Source organism: Dipodomys merriami, unplaced genomic scaffold (assembly GCF_024711535.1).
Source record: "Dipodomys merriami isolate MVZ:Mamm:240054 unplaced genomic scaffold, mDipMer1.0.p SCAF_6, whole genome shotgun sequence".
Classification (NCBI taxonomy): Eukaryota; Metazoa; Chordata; class Mammalia; order Rodentia; family Heteromyidae; genus Dipodomys; species Dipodomys merriami.
The window spans coordinates 19,390,601-19,416,550 of NW_027206179.1; the positions used below are offsets into that span (position 1 = coordinate 19,390,601).

The 25,950-nt window shown below is 40.3% G+C and overlaps 1 protein-coding gene across 1 annotated transcript in view; it reads right to left on the reverse strand.

Annotated features, from left to right (window-relative positions):
- Positions 1-24,692, reverse strand: part of Itgbl1 (integrin subunit beta like 1) — a 171,858-nt gene extending 147,166 nt beyond the window's left edge. The window contains exons 1-2 of the mRNA XM_070002666.1: positions 24,436-24,692; positions 23,338-23,555 (exon numbers count right to left, since the gene is read on the reverse strand). Of these exons, the coding sequence (XP_069858767.1) occupies positions 23,338-23,555; positions 24,436-24,533 (316 nt within the window). The 5' untranslated portion in view covers positions 24,534-24,692. The remainder of the gene's footprint in view (positions 1-23,337; positions 23,556-24,435) is intronic.
- Between the last annotated feature and the right edge of the window lie 1,258 nt (positions 24,693-25,950).

The window sequence follows — 25,950 nt, forward strand, 5'->3', positions numbered from 1 at the left end:
GAGCCTAGGCTCAGATGAGAAGAACCAGAACACTGTGGATCTCAGAAATTCCATGTGGCCAATTTCAATTAAGATACACCAAGCAGACTCCATTTTTAACATTTTGGCTAGTTTTTCCAATTATAGAGAGTTGTTGTCAGAGACTCAATATCTTCCTAGCTTAAATTTTCTGATCCAAACTGACAAGGAAAATCCACATTTCAATTTTTGGGGGGGGAGGGAAGGGGAGACAATTCTACCTCTTGTGTCTGAAACTGGCTCAGTCTTCTGATATGCAGATGTCTGGGGCCAGATTTTCAAAACTCAAAAATTCACAATCCAGACCTAAAAGCTAGGAAAAGAGAAGCATTTACCTGTGAGAAATGAAATAAGAAAGGAATAAAATAATCATTTTACAGTCTTTATTTGGGTCTTGCAAATTTGTAGTGGCCATTTCGTGTTCATTATGATCATGAATGTGACGATGGAATTGTCAGTGAAGTTGATTTGCAAAGCCAGAAGGTCTCGATTCCAGCTTTTCAATGCCCTGTAAGGCCAGTTCTTTCTCTGCTTTTCCTCTCCTATGAGACTGCCAAGATGTGAAGGCAGCTCATGGCCTTTCTCAATATGGACTTGGCCTTCAGTGACATTCCCCTAGCTTCCTGACTCCTGGACCTACTCTATGTCATAATCGATAGTCCTAATGTTTCCACTATACCCAGGCACTCACAAATTCTTGATCATCTCTGGATTTTCAGTGACACCTATATTCAGGATATGGGGGTACTTCATTAAAGTATTTGCAGAATGAGAGTGAAGGTTACGAGGAGACAGGACATACTGATGGTCAGTTGTCCCCTGAGAGCCTCCAAGTTAAACACGTGAACCTGCAGAGTTCTGCTCTTAGGAGGTGGTAGAAACTCCAAGGGGTGGGGCTTAGCGGGAGGCTTTTAGGTCACTGGAAACATTGATTCTCCTCATCTCATTTCTCTATGACTTCCTGACCACGAGGTGAGTGGCTTTGCCCCCACAACAGCCCCCGCTGTGATGGCTGCCACATCATAGGCCTAAAAGCAGTGGGTCAAGTGATCAGAGACTAGAGACTCTAAAACTCCAAGCATCCATTAAAACCATTTCTGTTTAGAAGCTGGTTATATTTGTTGTAGTATGTAAAGCAGACTGATGGAATGGCTTTACCTCAGCATTCAAAAAGGAAGCACTCCATTGTGTGAGAATTCATATTCAACATAATGATCTTTCCCAAAGTGTACATTTGGGATTATGACCACTATTTAATAGAGAACACTGAACGCAAAAGGCTGAGCATGCAATGGGAAAAGGAATGCAAGCTCTCAAGGGAAAAAAAAACAAAAAACAAAAAACAGCTGTATGTCCAAAGACATTGATTGTGGATATTTGAGGGGAAAGAAATCAATATAATGAGGACAAATTTTAAAATAGGTTTGTTCTCTGTAGGAACAAAATGAATCACACATGTTCATTGTGAGTCACTGATCATCTATGCTCAGTTGTCACACTTTATGTGTTATTACTAATTAAAATCATAGAACCGGAATGTTCAAGCTTGAAGAGACTTTTGAGACCACGTAAGTCAAGCCACTTGTGTTACTGAGAAGGAGTCTGAAATAGGGGGTATTACATGATGTCTTGATGATGACAGAACTGTGTTCTGGCAGGGGTACCAGGCTGGCCCAAATGCCAACCCAGGGTGCAGTTTCCATAGGGACTGGCCCACTTGCAAGCTTATCCACCTTTGGAACACAGTGGTTATGATTAGAGTATGAAATTCTACTGAGTTCTACCTGTCATTCAGAAACAGAAATTGCTTTCAACCCTGCCTTCAGTGCATTATTTCTCAGATCCTGGAAAATCATACAAGTAGACAGATTCCGTGAGAAGTCACGAACTCTAAAGAAATACAGACTGGCAAACAGAGATGTGGAGGAAGTTGTATGTAAATATGTACACACATAAATTGTGGAAATTAAGACTGGCAGGAGAAAGGAAAGAATACTAAGAAAGCTGGCATAAGACACATTGAGTTTAATGCCTCCTTTTCATGTAATACACAGTGTGAGGTAGAAGATATGAACTCTCTCATCTTGGTAAATTGCCTCTACTTGGGATCACTGTATGTCTTCCTCTGATTCAAGATAAAAGAATGGCAATTCTATCAGCCATAAACTTTGGCTCTCCAAATGAGAAAGCTTCTTATCTGTAACCATATCCTGGACATCTTGTGAAGTCCCTGGTATCTCTCTTCCACCATAGTCCTCGTCCACTTCCTCTATCCAAGCTCATCCTCATGGGAGGGAAATATACGTCCTTCTGCTAGCTACCTCTTTGCATAAAAATGTCTGTACCCCAAAAAGATTCCTAGACAAACAGATAATGCCACAGTAGGGAAGTAGCAGCCGTACGCCGACTAAGTCCTGAGAGTTAGTGGTGTACAACAGCCAAATCTAGAAGGATGTGATGGGGACAGGACATTCCCACGAGAGCGCTAGCATGGGAACAGAGAAGCATGCCTAGGGGAAAAGCTCTGCTTCGGCCCCTAGTATGGAGGCAGAGAATCATTTGTGCAAGGGCTGGGAACGAAATGTGAGCTAGAGAGGGAAGCTCCTGCCCACCGCCTACCATGTCTGTGTCACACACTTCTAAGAGATGTGCACTGGGCTTTTTCTGCATCGCCACTTCTCCTACTTATGAATCAAGGAGCCCCTTGAAAGCTCACAGCCTTGCTAAGAATTTCAGCTGGATGATACCAACAACTCCACCTTAAGACATGAAAGCAATCAACATCTTCTATGCTGGCATGCGTGATTGATAGCCCTAAGGCCTGATTGAGGATTCAAAGCCTGACTGAGGAGGAGCGATGGCAAGTACAGTCCCTATGCTCAATATACATAGGTAAAAATGGAAACAGGTCACTTGATGTAATGAATGGAATTTGGATACATGGGATGGGGGAGGTGATGCATTGTACATATAAATTGACAGGTTGAACTAAAACTCTTTTGTTTGAACAGCTAAAGATGATGATGATGATGATGATGATGATGATGATGATGATGATGATGATGATGATGATGATGATGATGATGATGATGACATTGATGGCCTTCCCTGAGAGATTTTAAAGGTACCAGTCACAGGAAGTAGATGAGTAGGGGTCAGGTAACTGACTATAACCCTTCCTCAGCTAATGCCATCATGTTCCTAGAGAGCAATGCATCCAAGTACTGCAACTGTGGGGTAATGAGAAGACAATATTGCAGGAAAATGTAAACATAGAAAGACTGCTTAGAATTTCACATACAGAATACTACAAGTATTTCAGAGTTTTTGTTTGTGTGCATATATATTTCTCATAGAGTGGGAAGTAGATTGGACACATTAGCAATTTTTTAAACTAATTTGTGTATCATGTTTCCATAGACAAAGTCCTCCAAACTTGTCATGTTAATGACTACAAGTTATCACAAGCTGATGTGCTATAATTTACTTCCTAGGATTGAATAAACGATTTGCTTACAGCTTTTTGCTATTAAGAATGTTCCTGTATTATTTCATACATAACTTCATTTTTAACTTTTTTGCTTCTTCTGCCTTATTTCCTTAGGATAAAGTTTTAGATGAGAATTTGTTGGAGCTAAGTCTAGTACTTTGTATGTAAGAAAGTCTATATGTAGAATGTGTCATAAGATAATATATATAATCTAAATATCACTTATTTGTATATAGATATATATGCATATAAAACTCCAGTATTATATTTTAGTTCTTCTTAATTTTTTACTAGAAAGTATTTTAGCTTATAAAAAGAATCAACTATTAACCAAGAAGACATAAAGAAGATCTGAAGAATGAATGAGTGAACAACATTACTGCCATAATCGAAACAGTAAATTTCATCTAAAACACAAGCTAATTCTGAGAATTTTGAGTAAATCATCTTACGGCCTTGGACTTCAGTGTATTTATTTTAAAGAAAATATAACAATGGGAGAAGATCTTTACTAGTCATACAATGGACAAGGGTCTCATATCTAAAATATACTTAGAACTCAAAAAATTAAATCTCCCAACAACAAATCCTCAAAGAAACAAATGTCCAATAAATAAGTGGGTTAAAAACTTAAAGAGAAACTTTTCTGAAGGATGGCAAATAGACACATGAAGAAATGCTCAACCTCTCTAGCCAAAAAAGAAATGCAAATCAAAACAACATTGAGATTCCACCTCACTCCAGTTAGAATGGCTATAATCAAGAACTCTAATAACAACAAATGCTGGATGGGATGTGGACAGAAGGGAACATTACTGCATTGTTGGTGGTAGTGTAAACTTGTTCAACCACTTTGGAAAGCAGTATGGAGGTTCCTCAAAAGACTCCACATAGAGCTCCCATATGTCCCAGCAATCCCACTTTTGAGCATTTACCCAAATGATCACAAATGAGACCATACTAAAGCTACCAGCACAACTATGTTTATTGCAGCATTATTTACCATAGCTAAGATATGGAACCAACCCAGATGTCCCCCAGTAGATGAATGGATCAAGAAAATGTAACATATATATATATATATATATATATATATATATGTATATATATACATATATATATATATATATAAATTCTATGCCTCCAACAGAAAGAATGACATTGCCTCATTTGTTAGGAAATGGAAAGACTTGGAAAAATTATATTAAGTAAAGTAAGCCAGGCCCAAAGAAACATAGGTCCCATGGTTTCCCTTATTTGCAATAACTAGTATATGTCTGGGACAAGCAGAAAAGGTCAGATAAGATGATGCTAAGCGAAATGAATCCCAAGATAGGAACACAAGTGGTTTTTTCTTCCTTGCTATTGTTTCTAACATATTTATAAGGTACCACGTGATTTTTTTTTGTTGCTTTGTATGTCCCTCCCCCAGGGTATAACCCTTGTTTTCACTGTATTTGATGTTGGTATAATTTGGGGAGGGGAACGGAAAAAAACAAATTGTTTAAATAGATACAGATTGACCCATTGCAACAATGAGATGTACAAGAAGCTATGTTGAAAAACAAACTTTACAATTTAGGAGTGAGGGTGTGGGTGTGTGAGGGTTGGGAGTGTAGCTGAGGAAGTGGGAGGGAAGGGATAGTAGGGGAAAAACAAAGGAGGAGGCAATAATGCTGGATAAGAAATGTACTCATTACCTTGCTCATGTAATTGTAACCCCTTTGTATAGTATATTCACAATAAAAAAATTAAAAATACCTAAATCTCTAAATACCTCTCTTTTTCTTAGGTTCTCTACTAATATGCACAATGTTGTTTTATGATACCACATGCACAATATTGTTTTATGATACCACATGAAGACACCCTACATACTACATTTTATTACAATAAGTTGTATGTGATTCATAGGTCCCTTCCAAATGACCTAAATACTGAGATATTTGGGGAATAACATTGAAAGGACAAATCTAAGTATGCGCTCTGGTATTAAATACAATTAGTTGAAATACAACTAGTTGAAATGCTTGTATCTGTCTAGTTTTGCAAAGCTCTTCAATGGATCTGAAATTAGAAACTTGCAACAGATGGCAACAGACTTTGCACAAAGCCAAGTTTTTATATAACCTTGAAATTCTGAAAGGTCTCTGAAGAAAAACTGGATAGGCTCTTTGCCGGGATTGTGCTCAGGATGGATGAAGCTAATGGACTTGTGTCACAAGAAAGAACACGAGATGGATGTTCCACAGGCTCGGGTCCCCCTGGGGGAAGGATGTGTTGCCATCAGGGCCTCTGGAATAAATCTTCAGGCGAATGGGAGGACAGATGTGGAGAGCAGCATGGACAGGTACACAAGTGATAGGCATACAGTGTTAATGTCACTGGGGACCAGAGCGGCTGCCAACTGACACCCCGAGGGACACAGTAGATTCTGACGCTGACGTGATTTTCCGATCACAGCTCTGAGTCACTTGAGACCAGCAGAGTGAGTGCAGAATGGAGACTTAGTCACATATTTACAGGACATGATTTATTGCAGTACTAAGAATCATCAAGTGAAAAGGAGATTAAAATATTTAATGCAAAGTGTATTTTCTCCAAAAAAGTAATACTGTGGTGACATTTCCCTCCACATGTCTTCTAGACAGAGATAAAAGATAAATAGGAAAGTGCTCGATTTCTGTCAAGTAAGAAGGACTTAATTCCTGCACTACTAGAGGTTTTCATGTATCTTCTCCAATGAACAAAATTTGGCAAACCCTAGGATAAAACCAAATCTGTTTATTCCACAAAATCTGCAGTTTCCATTTACTCTTCTACCAACTAATGTTTTTATTTCTGAGTGAGGTAATTTTTTTGTCAAGATGATGTAAGAAGGGTTACAGTTACATACGTAAGGTAATAAGTACATTTCTTGTCAAACTTGTTACCCCTTCCCTCATTTTTCTCCTACTTTCCCCTCGCAACTTGTACAGATCACTTCCAACATATTGTCTTGTGAATATTGCTGTTGCATTGGTTTCTACCCTTGTCCTTTGTCTCATCATTCTGTTGTTCCCCTGTTGTCACTGTATTTGATTTGGGGGCCCTGGTATTATATATATATATATATATATATATATATATATATATATATATATATATGAATTAAGTTTTATCATCCTGTGTGCTTCACAAAAGACTTATTCCCAGAACATGGCTACCTAAAGGAATCCCTCAGAAACATGATCACCCACTAGCAACCAGTTCAATGACTGCAGAAAAGAGTAATATTGGATTCATACAGAAGTCATAGAAGGAAAAAAGAAAGCCTTCACAGCCAGCTTCTGAAAATCAAGTGTTTTGTACAACAAGAAAATACACTTGAGAACTAAGCTGTGTCAAAGAGCTAGAACTTCTCAACACCTCTTGGTGACCAACTTACCAATATCCCAGTGTTTCATATGATCAAATTCCTAGGAGGACGGAAAAAGAAAAAAAAAGAGAACTTCACTCTTTCAAGTGCTCAGACATTCTGAGAGAAAAGAAAGAAAGGAAGAAAGAAAGAAAGAAAGAAAGAAAGCAAGCAAGCAAGCAAGCAAGCAAGCAAGAAAGAAAGAAAGAAAGAAAGAAAGAAAGAAAGAAAGAAAGAAAGAAAGAAAGAAAGAAAGAAGGAAAGAAGGAAAGAAAGAAAGAAAGAAAGAAAGAAAGAAAGAAAGAAAGAAGGAAAGAAGGAAAGAAAGATAGAGAAAGAAAGAAAGAAAAAGAAAGAAAGGTGAAAAATGAGAGAAAAAAGTGAGGCAGAGTATACGGAGTAGCTCTACCGACCCGCTCAGGTACTGCCCAGGATGCTACCCATGCCCAGCCTCATTTCCAATTCAACAACAGCCTTAAGAAACCTGAGCAGGAAATCAGTATCCACTGTAAATTATAAAGAAGCCCTAAAAACTGCACTGTGTCATCTCTATTAAGTCAAATGGATTTCTGGATACTAAAAGTCACCTCATTTATTCCATTGTTCTTTCCACATACAAAAAAAGCAACCCCATCTCCTAAATGAATAACTGTTGAGCATGACCACAAATATAATCACATATTTTTGTGAAGCATTTAGTGCTCAGAAGGGAAGAGCTATAGGTATTCCCTTCTTCTGCAAGAGCACCATGACCATTCAGATTACTCAGAATTGTCAGCTTATAAAATTTTCATCTCATAAAAATTATCATCTTATAAAATTGTCATCTTATAAAGTTTAAGAACAAGTGAAATATTTAAAAGCATGACAGTGTGCCAACAAGAAGACTTGTTGCAATGTGGACATTCTACCATAATTTACTTCATCTTAAAATCCTTTCCAATGTAACAATGTGACTATAAAGCTTTGCAACTTATACCCTCTGTATAAACTGTCTCATGATAAGACATTTTTAAAAAATGGGGGGACTGGGAAGGTGGCTCAGTGGGAGAGTACTTGCCTTGCATGCATGAGGCCCTGGGTTCAATTCCTTAGCACCACATTAACAGAAAAAAAGCCAGAAGTGGCACTGTGGCTCAAGTGGTAGAGTGCTAGCCTTGAGCTGAAGAGCTGAAGGACAGCGCCCAGGCCTAGAGTTCAGACCCCACACCGATTTTTTAAAAAATGGGTTCACTTGGAAGCTATCTGCTTCATAGGGAAGTTTTGCAGTAATGATGACAGTGGGGTACTGTCAGCAGATTTACTGTGCTAGAATGCAGCCATAAGCCCCACATTCCATCACTTTGCAGAAGAAAAGGCAACTTACTTGCACCTTTCAAACAGATAGAGAAGGGTTTCTTTAAGGAAGAAAAACCATCTACAGCAATTTATATACCTATCTGCTTCAGATTAAAAATTATATACGAGAAAAGTTATCAGCATCTTTTTAAAAATGAAACATGTTTATTTGCCAGCCAATTGGTCCACCCAGAAACCACACGCAACATGCTAACATGGCACTTATTAAGAATGGACCCAGTGAAAAAGAAAATTTTTAGATATTCTTTATTAAAATGCCAATTAACTATCTTTGACTTTTGAGCAACCTTAGAGATTCTCAAGCCAATTAACAGAGAAAGAAAATTGTTATTCAGAAAGGATTTCACTCTTTAGAGTGAGATTGCATTCTTCCCTGACCCCTAAGTCTGACAGACCAAAATCTGAAGCAAGGAAATCAACAGAACTAGACCTGTGGATGTGGCTTGACCTACATGTGTTAACCTGGTCCTATTTTGCTAAAATGTTTACATGTAGTTTAGCCTTTTCTCTATACTTGCTTCCAATACCACACCCCTGGAAAAGCACAACATTCCAAGCACCCAACCTCCTCTCATTCTTCAAGAGCAGCTCAAAAGTCCATTGAGAATCTCAGATGTAGAATAGATGGTCTATCTCTGTGCATGAACCCCACGCACCCGGAACAGCTCTGTCTGGAACATCACCTTCATCAGTCTTGAATGCACTGACTTCAGGGTTAGACCATTCCTTTGTGCTTGTATGTCAGACCCCACAGCCACACAGACAGAAATCTCTCTGGCCAACATTATTTTTATTCTGTGAGTCAGCTCAGACTACGGTAACAAAAGCACTGTTGACTGAGTGGCTTTAAGCCACAGATATTTCTCTCTCACAGTTGCAGAGGCTGAGAATTACAAGAACAGAAGTGCCATGGGATTTCATTCTTGGTGTGGACTACCTACTTGTCTAGCAGACCATCACGTTCTTGCCACCTCCTCACCGCTGACAAAGAAAGGAGTTACTTCCTCTCTACGACAGCATCTCACCCACAGAAACTCATCTGAACTGAAGCGTGTTCCAGAGGCCCTGTCTCCAAATACTTCAACACTGGAAGTCAGGGCTTTGATGCAGGAGATCTGAGAGGTCACAACAATCCAATCCTCTACAAATGGCTAACTAAATTTAATCAAAATCCAGCTTACCCATGTTCAACACTTCGCCCACTACAACTATGCTTGTGAGACAAAAATCTAGAATGAGAAACATTTTCCTTTTCACTTGTTCTAAAAGTGAGCAATCATCGCACCAAGACCTCTAGCCCCTCCCTCAGTGGTTTCTATTTTTCACCAATGAGTTGCACAAACTGAACGCTGTTTAACCTGTGTGCAGCAATGGGACTAGTGTCCTTTCCTTTCCAATCGCCTGATCACTAGCAGCACCTTCACACAGGCTTTTACTGCTAGTGTGAAAAAATATAAGAAAAGTTCCCCAGTCCCCTTTTTCAAAATGGGCTTTACTAAATGTTACTCAGCAGTGTGCTGCCCTGTTATGATTTAGATTCATTTTTTTAAATGTAAGATGTCTCCTTCAGATGCTGTGGTGTGGACTTGTGCTGGAGAAGAACTGTTCTACATCTTGTTGTTGAAGTATGCTATTCCCCTTAAAGTGTCCCCCGCACCTCACCATCTTGGGTGGAAGGTCACATTACATTGTTTTTTAAGGTATGGTCTTCATAGGGCTGTCTTGAAGGGATTCTCATTCTTCCCGTGTGAATGTGTGGAAATGGGATAGCCTCTCTACTGAGGCAGACCAAAGTCAGATGGGACTGAAGTTCTCCAATACATTCCCTACCTTGATTCTGATATGTGTTCAGGTATGTCAGCTGGTCTTTCCAATAACTTACCAAGGCATGAAGGGAAACTAGATGAATATTGAGCACTTTTCCTCTATCACATGAGTTCATAGATAAAGAAAGTCTCCAGAAAAATCTTCAAGGGTGAAATGAGAAGGAAATTTATTTTGAAGCTATGAACAATTTATGTCTCAAAAGAAGAATTTGATACTTTGGAACATGGCCTTGGTTTGTTTGGGTTTTTTCACACCCACCCTTCTATTCATGTCATCAGGTATCCATTACTCTAGTATGTCAAGACTTTATAAAATAACATTTTACTTATATACAGTTTCAATAGTCTCTTTAATCTTCAATTTGACAAGACAAATGCTGTCTCATAACACATTTCAAGGCAGAGACACCTCACTATTACTTCTATGCTTACAGATGTAGTTTGGAGATTAAAAAAAACAAATTTCCTCACTTGGAGATAGCACCTCAGGGCAGAGATAAAGTAATCGCACCTCTTAGTTACTTTGGTATGCTACACAAGCTATTCAAAACAGCGAACCCCTCTGGGCTATTCATTCCAGCGGGGTACAGATCAGGTGGTTTCCTGTAACTATCTAAAGAAGTAAAAGAAAAAGTAGGTCAGATAATTTCCCTCATTTGTAAGAATATGTATATGATATTCTTAACAGGGGCTCTCAATAACCCAAGTGTTTAGTGCAAAGGACTACATAAAATGAAGCATATTAACATGAACTCCAATTTACAGAAACAAGAGTTTCTCATTACAGCCTGTATGTAGTTCCTTCTTTTTTCTCTATTGTTTTTTCTCTCCTTGTTTCTCTTAGCTTTTTGTATCTCATGTTTTTGCACAATAGACAATGCAATATGTGGAAGGAAAAGGGAATCACAGAAACAGCAGAACAATGGATGAACCACAGTCACATTGATATTCACTTGACACTGTGTGGGATATGAACCTTACAACTTGGGGTAGAGGAGGAAAAGGGAGCGGTAAGGGGGAGATCAAAAGGGATGGGGTAACAATGATTAAAAACATATGTATTTATTACCTTACCTATGTAACCGTCATCCCTCCAGCTCATCACCTTTTCAATATAATAAAATAAAAAATAAAAAGAAATAACCACAAATAAGAGAAAAGGAATACAATTCATTCCCTTTGAGAATTAAAGACGTAATATATGCACAGCATTCATGAGCACCTCCTGCAAGGGAGATTCCCCTTCCTTGCATACCTCAGAGGCTGCAGGGGATTCCCCGGATAACAGATGGCAGAGAAGACACAGCATCTGCACATGCTCTGCGAACAACACTTCCAATTGCACCACACTGCACTGTTTCTCAGTGGAGTGGAGGGTGTCCAGGCATGGGCAGGTTGAGATCACATAGCTTTTCTGTAACTATGTCCCTCACAAGGTAGAGTTAATAGTTGGCTTACGTTTTCTTTGACCAAGAAACTTTCCTAGTGATGATGAATGCTTTCCTGAAAGCAATCTAATGTCAATCCCTTGGAAACAGATTTCCCTTTGAAATCTGAGCCAGGCACAAGTTCTTAATCTATGTCCATGAAAAGAAATGAACTCTGAAAACTACACACTCTTCCATCCAAGATATGGGATCAGCTCAGTATGTGTGTGTATGTGTGTGTATATGTGTGTGTGTGTGTATGTGTGTGTGTGAAGCTAAAAAGTGTACTCCCTTTAAAAGGACAACACAGGATGTGCAGATTGCTCTATATCTATAATTGCTATGACTTCAATGAAACCTATGTTACTTATTTGCACTGTTTATCATTTTCTTCTGTTTCTCAAATAATCTTCATACACCCAGTTACCTACTATCCCGTTTTGTTGTTGGGATTGGGAGTTTGGGCAGATGGTTGATGTGTTTATTTTTAGTTTTAATTGCAGTCACAATCTTATCCTCTGATCTCCTCTTATGAAGATACATATACATTGGAAAAAACAATGATATATATATATGCACACAATATATATATTTAGTTGCCATTTCTAGTTCTCTTCATTTTCTCGTGTAGACTCACATTTCAACATTGTACCATTTTCTTTCTGCCTAAAGTATTCCCTCTCATATTATTGTGTGCCAGGACTGGGGATTGAACTCTCGGCCTGGGCGCTGTCCCTACGCTCCTTTTGCTCAAGGCTAGCACTCTACCAGCACCACTTCTGGCTTTTTTGGTGATTAATTGGAGATTAGAGTCTCAGGGACTTTCCTGCCTGGGCTGGCTTCGAACCTCAGTCCTCATATGTCAGCCTCCAGAGTAGCTAAGATTATAGTCATGAGCCACCAGCACCCAGTTCTTGCTGCTTTTATTTTTTTTCTCTTTATTACTAATTTTGAACAAGTGAATTATGACATGCCTTCACAAGGTTTCTTCAGAATCCCTTCCCCTTCAGATTCATTGAGTTTTCTGCACTGTAAGCACAGTCTTCAACAAATTTGAAAAAAAATTCTATTTTTTCTTCAAATACTTAGGCTATTCCTGCCCTTACTCTTGGATTAAATCATACAAAATTTAATATTATTTCACAGCCAACTGGAGCTTAGTCCCTTTTAAATTTTGTTTCTGATTTTCATTTGGATAGTGTTTCACACTCTGTCTTCAAATTCAGTAAGATTTGTTTACTGTGATTTGAATATACCACTCATTCCATGTATTATTTTTTTTGGGGGGGGTATCACTTACCCTGTGGTGTTTTATCTAGAAATTCAACTTGGGCCAAGGTAAAGACAAAAAGGATTAAGAATTTTCAAGCATTAAAGAAAATATGTCTCTCCACAAAGAACAAGACAACATATAAATAAAACTAAGTCCACAATAGGAACTACATAAAAAATAAAAATATTATTTTTCATCTCTAAGTAATTTATCATTCTGTTTTCCTGGGGTGTTAGGGAATTTTGGGGGGCTTTGTATGAGAAAAATTAAAGTAAACAAAATGTCTTCTTTCAATTAAAAGAAGTAAGTTTGTTATTGTCAACTGCTGTTGTAGAAAGGGGTCTTCTTTTGACATCCCCATATATCCTTACACGCCCTGTGGTGGCAAACTCAAAGTCATAGAAAAGGGAGTTAATAGGTTTCGTGCATTTGTGGTCTGGTGGCGCTGTGCTTACCGCAGTAACAGTGATGATGTAGACAGTTTAGCTAGGAGACAGTATGTGATGCCACACATTTCACTGATGTTTCTCAGGTTTGTGCCTTTATTTTTAGAAGGATAGGATGCCTTTACTGTACCACAGGCTTATTTTGACAATTTAATACCAGGCAGAAGATACATAGCAAATTCTAAACAAACATGAACTCAACTATCATTACCATATTTTTATCTATAGTGAGCTCACAAGACTCATTACTGTAATTAAATCTACATTTTAAAGTATACCCACACAAGGTTGCTCTTCTAGGAAAGGAAACTCTCTTCTCGGCTATTGCTATTCTCCAGACATCAGTCTGCACAGTGCATTCGTGGGGCTGTTCTTGGACCTCAGGATTGCCTTGCTCAGTTACCTGGCAGACCGTTTTGTCTAGACTGAGTCTACCTCAGGACAGGGAAGCCCAGGCCACAGAGCATGCAGACAGCAAACTGTCACTAAGCACAGTCTCCCTGGGTGTCTCCAGGAATTGTTCCAAGAAACAGTGAATACAAAACCCCACAGATACCCACAGCCTTCCTACGAAGTGATAAGTAACCTAAGCACACCCTCTTGTACAATTTAAATCATCTCTAGATTACTTAAACTACAGTGTAACTCAATACAATAGGAAGGATAGACCAGTGGTTGCAGCACGTGTTTATTTGTCTGTGTGTCATCAGTATAAATGCAATTCTTTCCTGAATATGTTGAAACAACATTTGGTTACATTGACATGTGTGGAACTCACAGAGATGGGAGGGGTAACGTATATATACCTATGGAAAGTGAGAGTTTCTAAAATCATCAAAGCCAGTAGAGCTTTAAAGGTTAAGTTGAAGGTCACATGATTTTTCTGGTTAGTAGTAACCTAGGAAGGCAAAATCTTCCCACTCCCCTATTAGTCCTAGCCACTGGATTTGACATCTCCCTTTATATGGTTTCTCTCCCCTTCTTGGTCTGATCGTAACATGCCTATCTTTCTTTAGATAACTATCTGAGAGATGTTTAATACATCTCAGTGGAGGCTCATAGAAGTTATGTGACTTGCAAAAGACCACACAGCAAGGAACAATAGTGGGAAATAGCAACTAGCTTTTCTTTTTCATTTACAGATCTCAGGCATTTTCCAACATTGCCCTCGCTCTCCATCTCCAAACTTGTGCAATCAGCTTTCCTACATCCATGAAAGACTATATTAGTAGGATATCAGTGCTCCCTGTCTTTAAGTTCTACATCGTGCATATCGGCTGGAATATTGGAGGCACAGAACAGATAGAATTTGAGGAATCCCAGCATGCTGATGATTGATGCATGAAGGATGTCCCACACAGCCTCCAAGTCCTGACCCGAGGGACAGCACATCCATTTCCGAGGTGCGAGCAGCCTTCTAGATGACCAGGTCAACTCATCCTGATTTCTAGATTCATTTCATCAATTCCCTTCCTAAGAATTTAAGTTGCTGCAGATTGCTTTCGTCTCAAAACAGTTATACATATATTAAATTGTTCACAACTTTGAAATTCTGGAGTTCATTTCATGAGTACTTTGATAAGAGCAAAAGGAAGAACTCGCTAATGTGACTTATTCAAAAAGCCCCAAATTCATAAAACAGAATAGAATGGAAATCAATATTCATGGAAATAATGAATAGATTCATGTCCTCTTTCCACTCTGTGTGTGTGTGTGTGTGTGTGTGTGTGTGCATGTGCACACCACTTTGAACCACAGCTCTATTTCTGGCTTTTGGGTAGTTAATTGAAGATAAGAGTCTCATGGACTTTCCTGCCTGGACTGTATCTAAACCATGATCTTCAGATTTCAGCCTCCTGAGTAGGCATAAATCACAGGCATGAGCCATCAGCATCTGGCTTTTTCTCTTACTTTTATAGACAAGGAAAGTTATAAGTTGTGGTGCAGTTTCTTCAGTTGCTGGCTCAGGAGAACCATTCTTATGTGGATAATAGTTGATGCTAAGTGCAATCACTATAAGAACCTCAATTACAGCTGAGAAAATGTTCTTTCTTGGCATGACAAATAAACAAATTCTCTTACTTCAATTTCTTTGGCATTAAATACAGAAGGGATTTCGGGGAGAATACTGTCATAATATTTAAGCCTTTATGCATACTTACTGACATAAAACAAAATGGTAATCAAATTTGGCTTTTCATAACAAAATCAATAGAAGTTTAATCCATCCAATGCTAGGTAGTACTAAGGCAGGCTTGAAGTCGGGGGTTTTTGATTGCTTGGCAGGTGCTGTACTGCCTGAGCTTCAGACCTCAAAGTTTTATCTTTACATGCAGAAATGAGGTATTTTAAAATTGTGCCTACATTTTAGTCCTCTGAAAACTTATGAAAAAATTTCCCTCAATTATGTGGTTTGGGGACAACTGTCATGTTATGTTTGAAAATAAGCCTTACATTGATTTTAGGGGGAATTTCTTTTCTAGGCTTCTTAGTCTGATGGTGAGAAAATAATTATTTTGACTGCTTTTACAAGTCATGAAAATTGAATGAATTCCTTTGTGCAAAAATATCTCCCACCAAAGCAAAAGGAAATGTAAGTTGATTATTTCTCCACTGTTCCTTTGTTATTACTAATGCAAAATTGACTTTAAGGTTTAAATCTATCCAATCAGGTAAACTAGAGAATTTTGTCCACCATATTGAATTTTTTTTCTTAAAAGCATTATTTTCAGGTCCAAAAATTCTCCTGGAGCTTACATAACTGATGGTGTTGACCAAAAAACGAAAAGTCTCTACCTTGTCTTGTGTGTTTCGAAGAGGAAAAGACTTAAATAGCCAAGTCATTTTGTTTAGAAAAATAGCTAGTTTGGTCTAATGACTCAACACAGCAGAAAATGATAGCTTTGAAAGGGCAGTAGTGATCAATTAGAAGATGTATTTACCATGTTTTGATTTTCTGATTTTGGCTCTTATACTCTACCACTGACTTTGTCACAAATGTGTGCGTGTGCCTTACCCTAAGAGACAATAAGCAATGCCCCAATTCATTGACCTCTTAAAAAAGGATCTTCTGGTCTGCCTTTTCCTAGGAAATTTCCTGATAAAATAATGGAACAGGAAATTGGGGTGGGCACTATTCAGTTGGAATTATTTGGTATATACACTAAAGACTCCTCCTAGGTACCTGAAATGACAAGACTCTCACAGAGGCACTTATTTCCCTGTCCAAGCTAAGCCAGGGGTGATGCAAGGTCAAAGAAGTCAGTGCCCTTAGAAAGCTCTTGTTTTTCTTTTTCCTTTATAAAGCCATCATTCTTCTACCCAGCTTTAAGGAAGATGATTTGGAGAAGGCAGAAGAGGGAGATCTATTACCAAATATAGTTCCCTATTTGCCAGGAAATGTGATTCTTGAAAAGACAAAACACTCCTTTTTTCCCCAAGAAAATTTGATTTGCCACTTTCTATCTTTATCAACTTAAGAGTTGATGGAAAATAGCTTAAGAATTCACCCAGGCAGGAGCCTAAAATCCTGCCAAGAGAGCCCCCTGGCACATACAGACCTAGCAATATGAGACTTCTCCACTTCGGCAAACATGGTGCCTGCCCTTGAATCCAAGATCAGCTCTGGAAACTAAATTCCCCGAAAGGACAAAGGCTTCTGATGGTCCAGGTCCCCTGATGGAAAACTTGCCTTTGCCAAGACTGGCAACATCTGAAGGCATTTTTGTTACCATGTCTTTGTGCCAGGGATCCCTCACATGTAGCTGGAGAATTCCTATACTCTACATGCACAAAGTCACAGTGCTAGGAAGCTGCATGCAGCTATATGTATGAAGGTGTGTGCTGTGTATTTAGCTTTGGATCTGAATTTGAAATACTAGTTCTTCTATATCAAAAACATAAAACAAATAAGGTGGAACTAACTAGAGGCACAATTTAGTAAAGTAACACTACCATACTGGAGACTATTATAGACCAAAATACAGTACATACATGTATGGAAAATGGAACAAGAATGCTTGCTGAGATGGGTTTGGGAAGGGAGAGGACGGAGAGGAAGAATGACCTAGGGTGACATCACCGGTATACTGTGTGCATGTAGGGACATAGCGTAACAGATACTAATAATGGGGGTGGTAAAATTCACTTCTTTTTAATATTAAACTAGAATGGTAGATGTGTGTGAATGTGTGTGTTTGTGTGTGTGTGTGTGTGTATGAGAGAGAGAGAGAGAAGAGAGAAGAGAGAGAGAGAGAGAGAGAGAGAGAGAGAGAGAGAGAGAGAGAGAGAGAGAGAGAGAGAGAGAGAGAGAGAGAACACTGAAGCAGGTCCCGGGTCATGAACTGAAGGCCTGAATGCTATCCCTGACCTTTGCTTAAGTTTAGCATTGTACCACTTGAGCCACACCTCCTTTTCCAGAATTTTGGTGGTTAATTGGAGATGAGCTTAACACACTTTCCTGCCTGGGTTGGCTTCAAACCACAGTCCTCAGATTTCAGCCTCCTGAATAGCTAGGATTACAGGCATGAGCCATTGATGCCAGATCCATGGTAGATTCCTAATGCAGAAAAAAAGTGAGTGAGAGAGAGAGAGACAGAGATACAGAGACAGAGAGACAGACAGAGATAGAGAACACACAAGGATCAGTTTGCATGTTTGGACATGTACATTTGAATGAACATGGGATAATATAAATGTATACACACTAAACTTAGACTGGTTAAATTTGAAGACTATGGTTGAAAATAAGACTAGAAAGAGTCATAGAACACACTTGTTAACCTACTTCAGTTAAATTATAAATGCCTAGGCATTTAAAGTAGACATTTTTCTAAGAAGGATTTCTTTTGTTTGTTTCTTTGTTTTTGTTTTTTAATGTACTAAATGAAGTTATTTCATTTTTCTTTTGTTTTCTTTTCCTTTGGTTTATCCCCTGTTGTCACTGTTTTTGATTTTGGTACCCTGTGTCATAGATATAGATAAAGATATAGATCTGATTTGGGAAAAGGCAGAGGAATAACAAAATGGTTAGACAAAGGACAAATGGTGAACCTATGCAACAGCTACTCACAAGATACTATGTTACTATGTCGGAAATGAACTTTACAACTTGGGAAGGAGGAGAGTTGGAGGAGGGAGAGAGAAAGAGGGAGAAAACAAGGGAGGGTATAAAAATGTTTCAAGGGAAATGTGCTCATTACCTAACATGTAACTGTAAAGCCTCCATACATCACCCTTACAATAAAATAAAGTAAAATAATAACTAAATAAAAGGGAAGAAGAATCATTTAAATGACTTAGAGAGTCTGTCATTCTACTCCATGAGTCATTGACCCGACTGGGTGGGAAATGGGGATGAGCGAGGTGTGCCTCCATGGGCTGAGATTCCTGTTCCTCTGTCACCTGGTGTGTGTGAGCATTAGTGAGCTGAGAAGACACTCACTCACCGAGGGCTTCCCTAATGAACTCAAGCATGGAGCCTCTACCCAGAGATGTGTTGGGTTAATATTTAAACATCACATGCCTGCTCTTTGGGTTGATGTAGACTCTATTCTCTGCATGAAGTATCATTCGCATTTACTGATTTTTCTTTATTTGTCCCAAGTGACAGAATTGTGTGTGTTCATTGCACACAACGTAAAAATTTGAAGGACACCTATACTGTGGAACAACTAACCATAGCTGGTTTCCATGTGCATACTTTTGACTTTTGTGGTGGATACACTCACATCCACTCTCCTCTCTATTGGTACTTTAGAGCAAATGGGCGTCATGTTTTCATAAGTTTTAGATATACATAGAAACTAGAAAGGTTTTATATTTAAGCCAGTACATACTTTTTTTGTATTCTCTTTGGGAATTCAATTCTGGTAATTAGAATTTTTAAAACTTCTGCCTCCCTCACACAAACACAGTAACTTCCTAAAAGATAAAAGACAAGCAAAAATCATATATGTTGAAACTATCTTGACCATCCCTGGCTATCTCATCACTAGCAAATACAATTAAAGCAAGAGAATATTCCCATGTGCCTTTGCGTAAGTCCCTTAGAGCTTGGAGGTTTAAAAGCAACAGCAATAACAGCTCCCATTCAGGGAGACAGCTGTGCTTTGTGGATGTCTGCTCCCTTGAAATTGCGGTCGCCCTCCCCACAGTGTAAATCCCCCCCACACTTTTGCATGGAGCAAATGACATATATCTCAAAGAAATAACCAACTTGGAGCAGGTAAACTAATGGGGAACCCAGCCCTACTGGTCTCAGGAGTTCAAGCTAAGTATTCTATACACTCCCCTATTCTAAGGGGCTTGAACTTTTGGATGTGAATCTTCAGTAAACACAGGATACAAATTAGTGAGCAAGAACAGCAAATTCAGAGGCTTAGACAAGATAACACATCATCCATGGTATGTACAGAAGCAGCCCTGAGACAAGCAGCCCAGGCCCAGGAGCCCAGCTCCACTGAGCCTCTAAGAAGCAGGTGCCTGGCAAGAGGTTAAGACACCCCCCCACCTCGGGGTCCCCATTTGTATCTGCAGCTCCAAAGGTGATACCGGGAGCATAGGTGCACTCAAGGCAGGAAGAAAGGTGGACATAAAATCACGAATCCCCCTTGTCAGAAGAGAATCTAACAAATACACAATACTTGCTAGGTGTTGGCTCAGTCTGAATTCATGAGTTATTCCCTATGACTATATCTAAACTCTTTGAGTGACATCTTTCAAAAGCAGATTGAGGGGCTGGAAAGGTGGCTCATTGGTAGAGTGCTTGCCTTGCATGCATGAGGCCCTGGGTTCAATTCTGCAGCAGCACATAAGCAGAAAAAGCTGGAAGTGGTGCTGTGGCTCAAGTGGTAGAGTGCTAGCCTTGAGCTGAAGAGCTAAGGGACAGAGTTCAGGCCCCGTGACTGACAAAATAAAAAGCAGATTGAAATGACCAACATTTTATTGAAGTGTGACCAGGGCTAGACATGGGATTACCCAGACACGCTTGGAAAATATCCTGTGCTCACAGGCACAGTTCACCAAATGTAGTTTTATCCCTAACAGACAAAACTACAACAACAGTCTGTAGGCCAAACCCCTATACTATAGAAGCGTGAGGCAGATTGATGCATCATGAAAAAGTAGAATTGACTTGGTAGTCTGAATATAATCACTTTCAAGTAATTCAGACTAAAGTACGTGTTTTGTGATTCACAATAGAAAATCTCAACACTGTACTTAAAAGAGTGCAACGTGTCTCACCAGATGCTCTGAGATGAGGTCAAAATAACAGTCCTTGCTTGACCTTTTGGGCTTTAAATCAATAATGGGCCTATATTACATGAAGAAAACAAGCTATTCTTATTTTATCAAAATGCCCAATAATGCTGGGTACCAGTGGTTCATGCCTGTAATCACAGCTACTAAGGAGGCTCAGATATGAGGATCATGGTTCAAAGCCAGTAGGAGCAGAAAAGTTCATAAGACTTTTTGTTTGTTTGTTTGTTGGTCATAGGGCTTGAACTCTGGGCCAGGGCACTGTCCCTCAGCTCTTCAGCTTTGATCTCAGCCTCCTGAGTAGCTAAGATTACAAGCTTGAACCACTGGTGACCAGCTATTCATGAAACTTTTATCTCCAATTAATCACCAAAAAGCTAGAAGTGGAGCTGTGGCTTAAGTGGTAGAGCACAATCCTTGAGTAACAAAGCTTAGGGACAGCACCAGGACCTGATCTCAATCCCCAGTATCAGCAAGCACACAAGGGTGTGTTCGCATATGCACACACACACACACACACACACACACACACACACACACACACACACACAATTCCCAGTAACTATAAATCCTATTTATCCATCCATCCACCTATTTATGTCTACTTTCCTACCTTTTGTGCTTCACTGCCACACCATATCAGATAGCTAGATAGATTAGATGATAGATAGATAGATAGATAGATAGATAGATAGATAGATAGATAGATAGATAGATAGATAGATAGATAGAAGGTAGATAGATAGATAGATAGATTAAAATGTACTGAGCATAAATTGTGTATTATGTATTTGACATTTTTTTATAAATGTTAAGCCTGATTGTAATTCTGTAAGGCAAGCCCCAGATTCCAAACTCTTGGTCACTTTATGACATTCTACCAGAGGAGGGCTTTGTTTTCCTCATGGTGGTTGAGGATGTCTCTAGAAAGCTATTTCTGGAAGAGATTTACAAAGGTGAAGAAGACCCAGAGCTGTACCAACAGAAATCCTGATCAGTTTCCATATCAGTCTCAAAATTGGAACTCTTTGAAAATGGAATTGAGACACTAAATCTGAAATACAGAACAGGCTGACCTTGTAGGATCTGGGTAAGGATATATTCAGGGCTTAACAAAAGTGACCAACGTTCTCACAGGGGCAGATTCTGCATAAGGCCCAGGAGAGAAGTCTCTGTGAGTGAGAATGGAAGAACACATTTATTTCATTCAACACTGAACTACCAAGAGCATTTTTCCCTGTATAGAAATGCACACAACTCAAACAAAACCATGTGATGACTCAGTACGGCATCCACTATCAAGAAGGAAGGAATGCAGTGGTGAAGATGTTATGAGTAAACAACAAATCCCTTTCGACGGGAGGAGAGAAGACCCATACCCACAGCATTCTTCTGCAGCCTCTGAACAAAGTGTCCCTCAGGCCCTCTCGCCGCAGTCTATCATGGCACTCAGCCATCTGCCTGCCTCACCAGCTGATGGCTGCATCTCATCACTTTCTTTACCAATGAAACCCCAATAGAAAAAGCCCTGGGAAGTTTGCTCCAAACTCATAATATTAACGATGGATTGCCAAAAGCAGTAAAAGCCACAAGATCTGGGTAACACTTGAATTGGTTTGAAGTATTAGGCAATATTTAGCACTTATTCCAAAGAGCAATCCTTAAATATTCTGTGCCTTTGGGACTGATGAAGTTAAGAGTAAATATAGCCAGGTGCAGGTGGCTCAGGCCTATAACCCTAGCTATTCAGAAGGATGAGATCTGAAGATTGCAGTTTGAATCCTGCCCAGGTGGGCAAGTCCATTCACCCTAATTAGTCAGAGGCTTAGAGCTGTGGCTCAAGGAGTAGAACTCCAGCCTTCAGGGAAAAAAAAAAACCTAAAGGACAACACCCAGGCCTGGAGGTCAAGCCCTAATAATGGCATGCACATGCACATACACAGACACACACACACACCATTAAAAAAATAACAGCAAGTAGGTCGTTTAATGTTTTTCAAGGTTTGAGCTCTAGTCTTCACAGGTTAGCAAACAAACCACATGTTTCCATACACCTAGGCACTGACTTCTACCTCAGCCCTTTTCCTTCTAGGATTATTTTCCCCATGTTTAGACAGACTACAAATGAAGAACTCTCACAATGTACTCCTGAGTTAGGTGCCAAGGGAAAATATTTTGCTCTCAAATATGTTTGATCTCTCTGTGTTATTCTTGGACGTCTTACTCTTAGTAGCATCAAGGGCAAAATACATTGCTATTTTTTTTCCTTACAAATTTGCCAAACCCCTTCTCGGAATTCATTATGTTTGTCCTTTTAACTAATAGAGTTCCTGTATGGTCAGGATGAACTGGGGCTGTTGGCCTCCTGTAAATGGCACGTTTATGTGAACCTAGGAAAGTGGTGAAGGGTTCTCTCTCAAGAAATTGCTTATCCTTTCCCAATATCAGAATTTAAAACACATCTTTTTTTAACGTATTTTTTTTCACTCTACTTCTGAAAAATACTGAGTTTCACTTCAGCTCAGAAAGTCAAACAGCTAGCCCAGACAGACAAATCCAAGCTGATCTTATCTCCAATGGACCAGCAAAACCCAGAGCTGGAGACACAGGTCAACTAGTAGAGGGCCAGCTATCAGGCCTTGAGTTTAAGCCCCAGTACCAGTGTATATTGTGTGTGTGTGTGTGTGTGTGTGTGTGTGTGTGTGTGTGTGTATGCAGGGAATGCATGATGCCCGGCAGGGAAAGCATGATGCCTGCCCCACCTCCTGACCCTCGAGCTGAAGGCCCGGGTGCCCGGCAAAGCCTAGAGCACCCTCCCCGAGGAGCCGGCGCCGCCTGTACCTGCACAGGTGTTCCCATCGTAGGTCTGGCACACCCACTCGTGGCACTCGCACAGTGGTCCAAAGTAGGTACCTGGCTGGGTCACGTGACAGATGCAGACTCCACACTCGCAGCGGCCGCGGCCATGGCACAGCGCACCCCCTGGGGGCTGCCCAGGGGCACGGCACCTGCGCTCCGACTCGGCCCGGGACAGCCTGCAGGGGGCGCCCGACCAGCTTCTGCAGAGACCACAAAGACCACAGCCAAGGTCAGGTTCAAGGTCAGGCTCTTGTCTCGCCCACCCTCATACCATCCACACAGCTCTGTGAGGAGGAAGCCTGTATACAGCCCCATCTCTGGGGAACCCAATGTTTCCTGGGCAGGCTGGGATTTGGAGTTTATTGTTGTTTGCTTTTAGCTTTTATTTTGAATCTGGCAACGGTCATCCGGCTAAGTATCATCAAGTAGCATTTTGATTTTAAAAACAAATGATGTTCTCCCTCAGGGACAGAGATGATCCAGCCCTGTCCCCCTAGCAGTATGTCACCAGATCTAAATACACACGTGCAGATTAAAAATGCATGTTAATCCAAAATGTGACAGTTGGCTGGCTTTCCACTATTCTTTTATAATGTCCCATTGCTATCAGATGGTCAGAGGGAGAAAAGAACATATAGAAATAAATTATGCCGCATTACATATGATAGCATAGTTTGCATTACGCCGTCTTTATGCAGTGTGCTTTTAAAACAGTTGAGTTTAGTTGTTGTGACACGTCAGTGTCTCTTTTCTGGATCTGATAAGTACCCAATGCACTGGTGATATTATAAGCGTATAAAATTCCTTGCTAGGCTCCTGGATGGTACAGGGTCACACCTCAAACTCCTGGCTGTGATTCTTCCTCATAGGTATTCACAGAAAGAGAAATGGTATTCATATTCAACTGTTTTATTTTTCCAAAGGAAAACAGCCAAAGAACAGAGATTCGGGATAGACAGGTTGAAAACACTTTATCCCACTTTAGAAGCTGTTCTTGGCTTAGGATGGGTGTCTGCAAACTCCTGCCCTGCCACGCAAAGCTGGGCAGTCGGTCTTAAAGAATAACAAGGTCAGACTTACCTCAGAGAAGGAGAGAAGCCCTGAGGAACAGCAGAAAGCCCAACAAAGAGCAAAGAGGACGCCAGCAGGAAGAGGTTCCTGACACCCCTGGGACGCATGCTGAGCTCTTGGGCTGGGCTGGGTGCTCTCCGCAGGGGGAGCTGCCCTTCTGCAAGGTGGGACAGTTCAGGAGGTGGCAGGAGAGGGAGGGGTCACCAGCAGATGGCTCAGGAGAAGAACCCAGGTCCGGAGCTTCTCCTGGAGTTGCGATTGCTTGCGTTGATGAACGGCCTGGGAGGATTTGGGCAGAGGCACTGCTCTGGGCGGGGTCCTGGTGCCCAGCCCCTCAGAGTGGAGACTCTAGGCAGGGAAGTAATTAGAAACAGTTGTACAAGCAGATGGTTTATTTTGACATAAAAAGTCCTGTTCACAGATTTCAGAAAATCGTTTCTTTTCACAAGGACAGGCCCCAGGAATATCTGACAGGAGAATAATCAGTGGATTGATATTAAATAAACTTATAAGTAACTCCCAAGCTGTTACGAGGAGGGGTGGCCTCTGAGAAGGGGGGATTGTTAAGGAGCGTGTGCCATTTGGGGTATGTAGGATGGAGGGCAAGCAAAACGGGCAAACACAACGCCTTCTTCTATTTGTTTCCTGTACCTAAATGCTGGCTGCTTTCGTTTCTTAGATGTCTGAAAAGCATGCTCTGATTCCAGTTGCTTATCACACCACATTTTTTTTCTTGACTTGGACAGTCCAAACTGTGGTTGACCCAGTTTCACCCCATCTCTCCCATCCCAGTAATCCAGTATGCGCAAACAAGGAAAAGATCTATTCCAAGTATAACTTGCACTGAAAATAAATCTCTGTCATTTCTTAATCCCCTACTGGGTGCTGGTTGTTTGTTGTGTTTTATCTCTAATTGGGACAACGACCGCCTATTTATTGATTAATTGCACTTCTCTCAGGTGTCAGGCTCTGTGCCAGATGGAAAGGACGCCCAGAGGACTGGGCACACTTGAGCCTTTCTTGGAATGCAGTGGACTAGTAAGACATCAATCAAACACACACACACACACACACACACACACACACACACACACACACACACGAGTACAATAAAAAGTTACTTCCTAAGCCAGGGTGGTGGCTCACACCTGCAATCGTAGCTACTCACAAGGCTGAGATCTAAGGATCATAGTTCAAAGCCAGCCCAGGCAGGAAAGTCCATGAGACTCTTATCTCCAATCAATGGCCAGAAAACCAGAAATGACACTGTGGCTCAAAGTGGTGAGCACTAACCTTGAACAAAAAAAAAAAAAAGCTCAGGGACAGAGCCCAGGCTCTGAGTTCAAGCCCCAAGACTGACCAAAAGAAAAAAATATGAACCTACAGACATATAGCCATCTAATCGTCCATAAGGGAGCTAAAAAAAATAAAATGGAAGAAAGACACAGCCTCTTCAGTAAATGGTGCTGGCAAAATTGGTTAATCACTTGTAGAAAACTAAAGCTAGATCCTTATATATCCCCC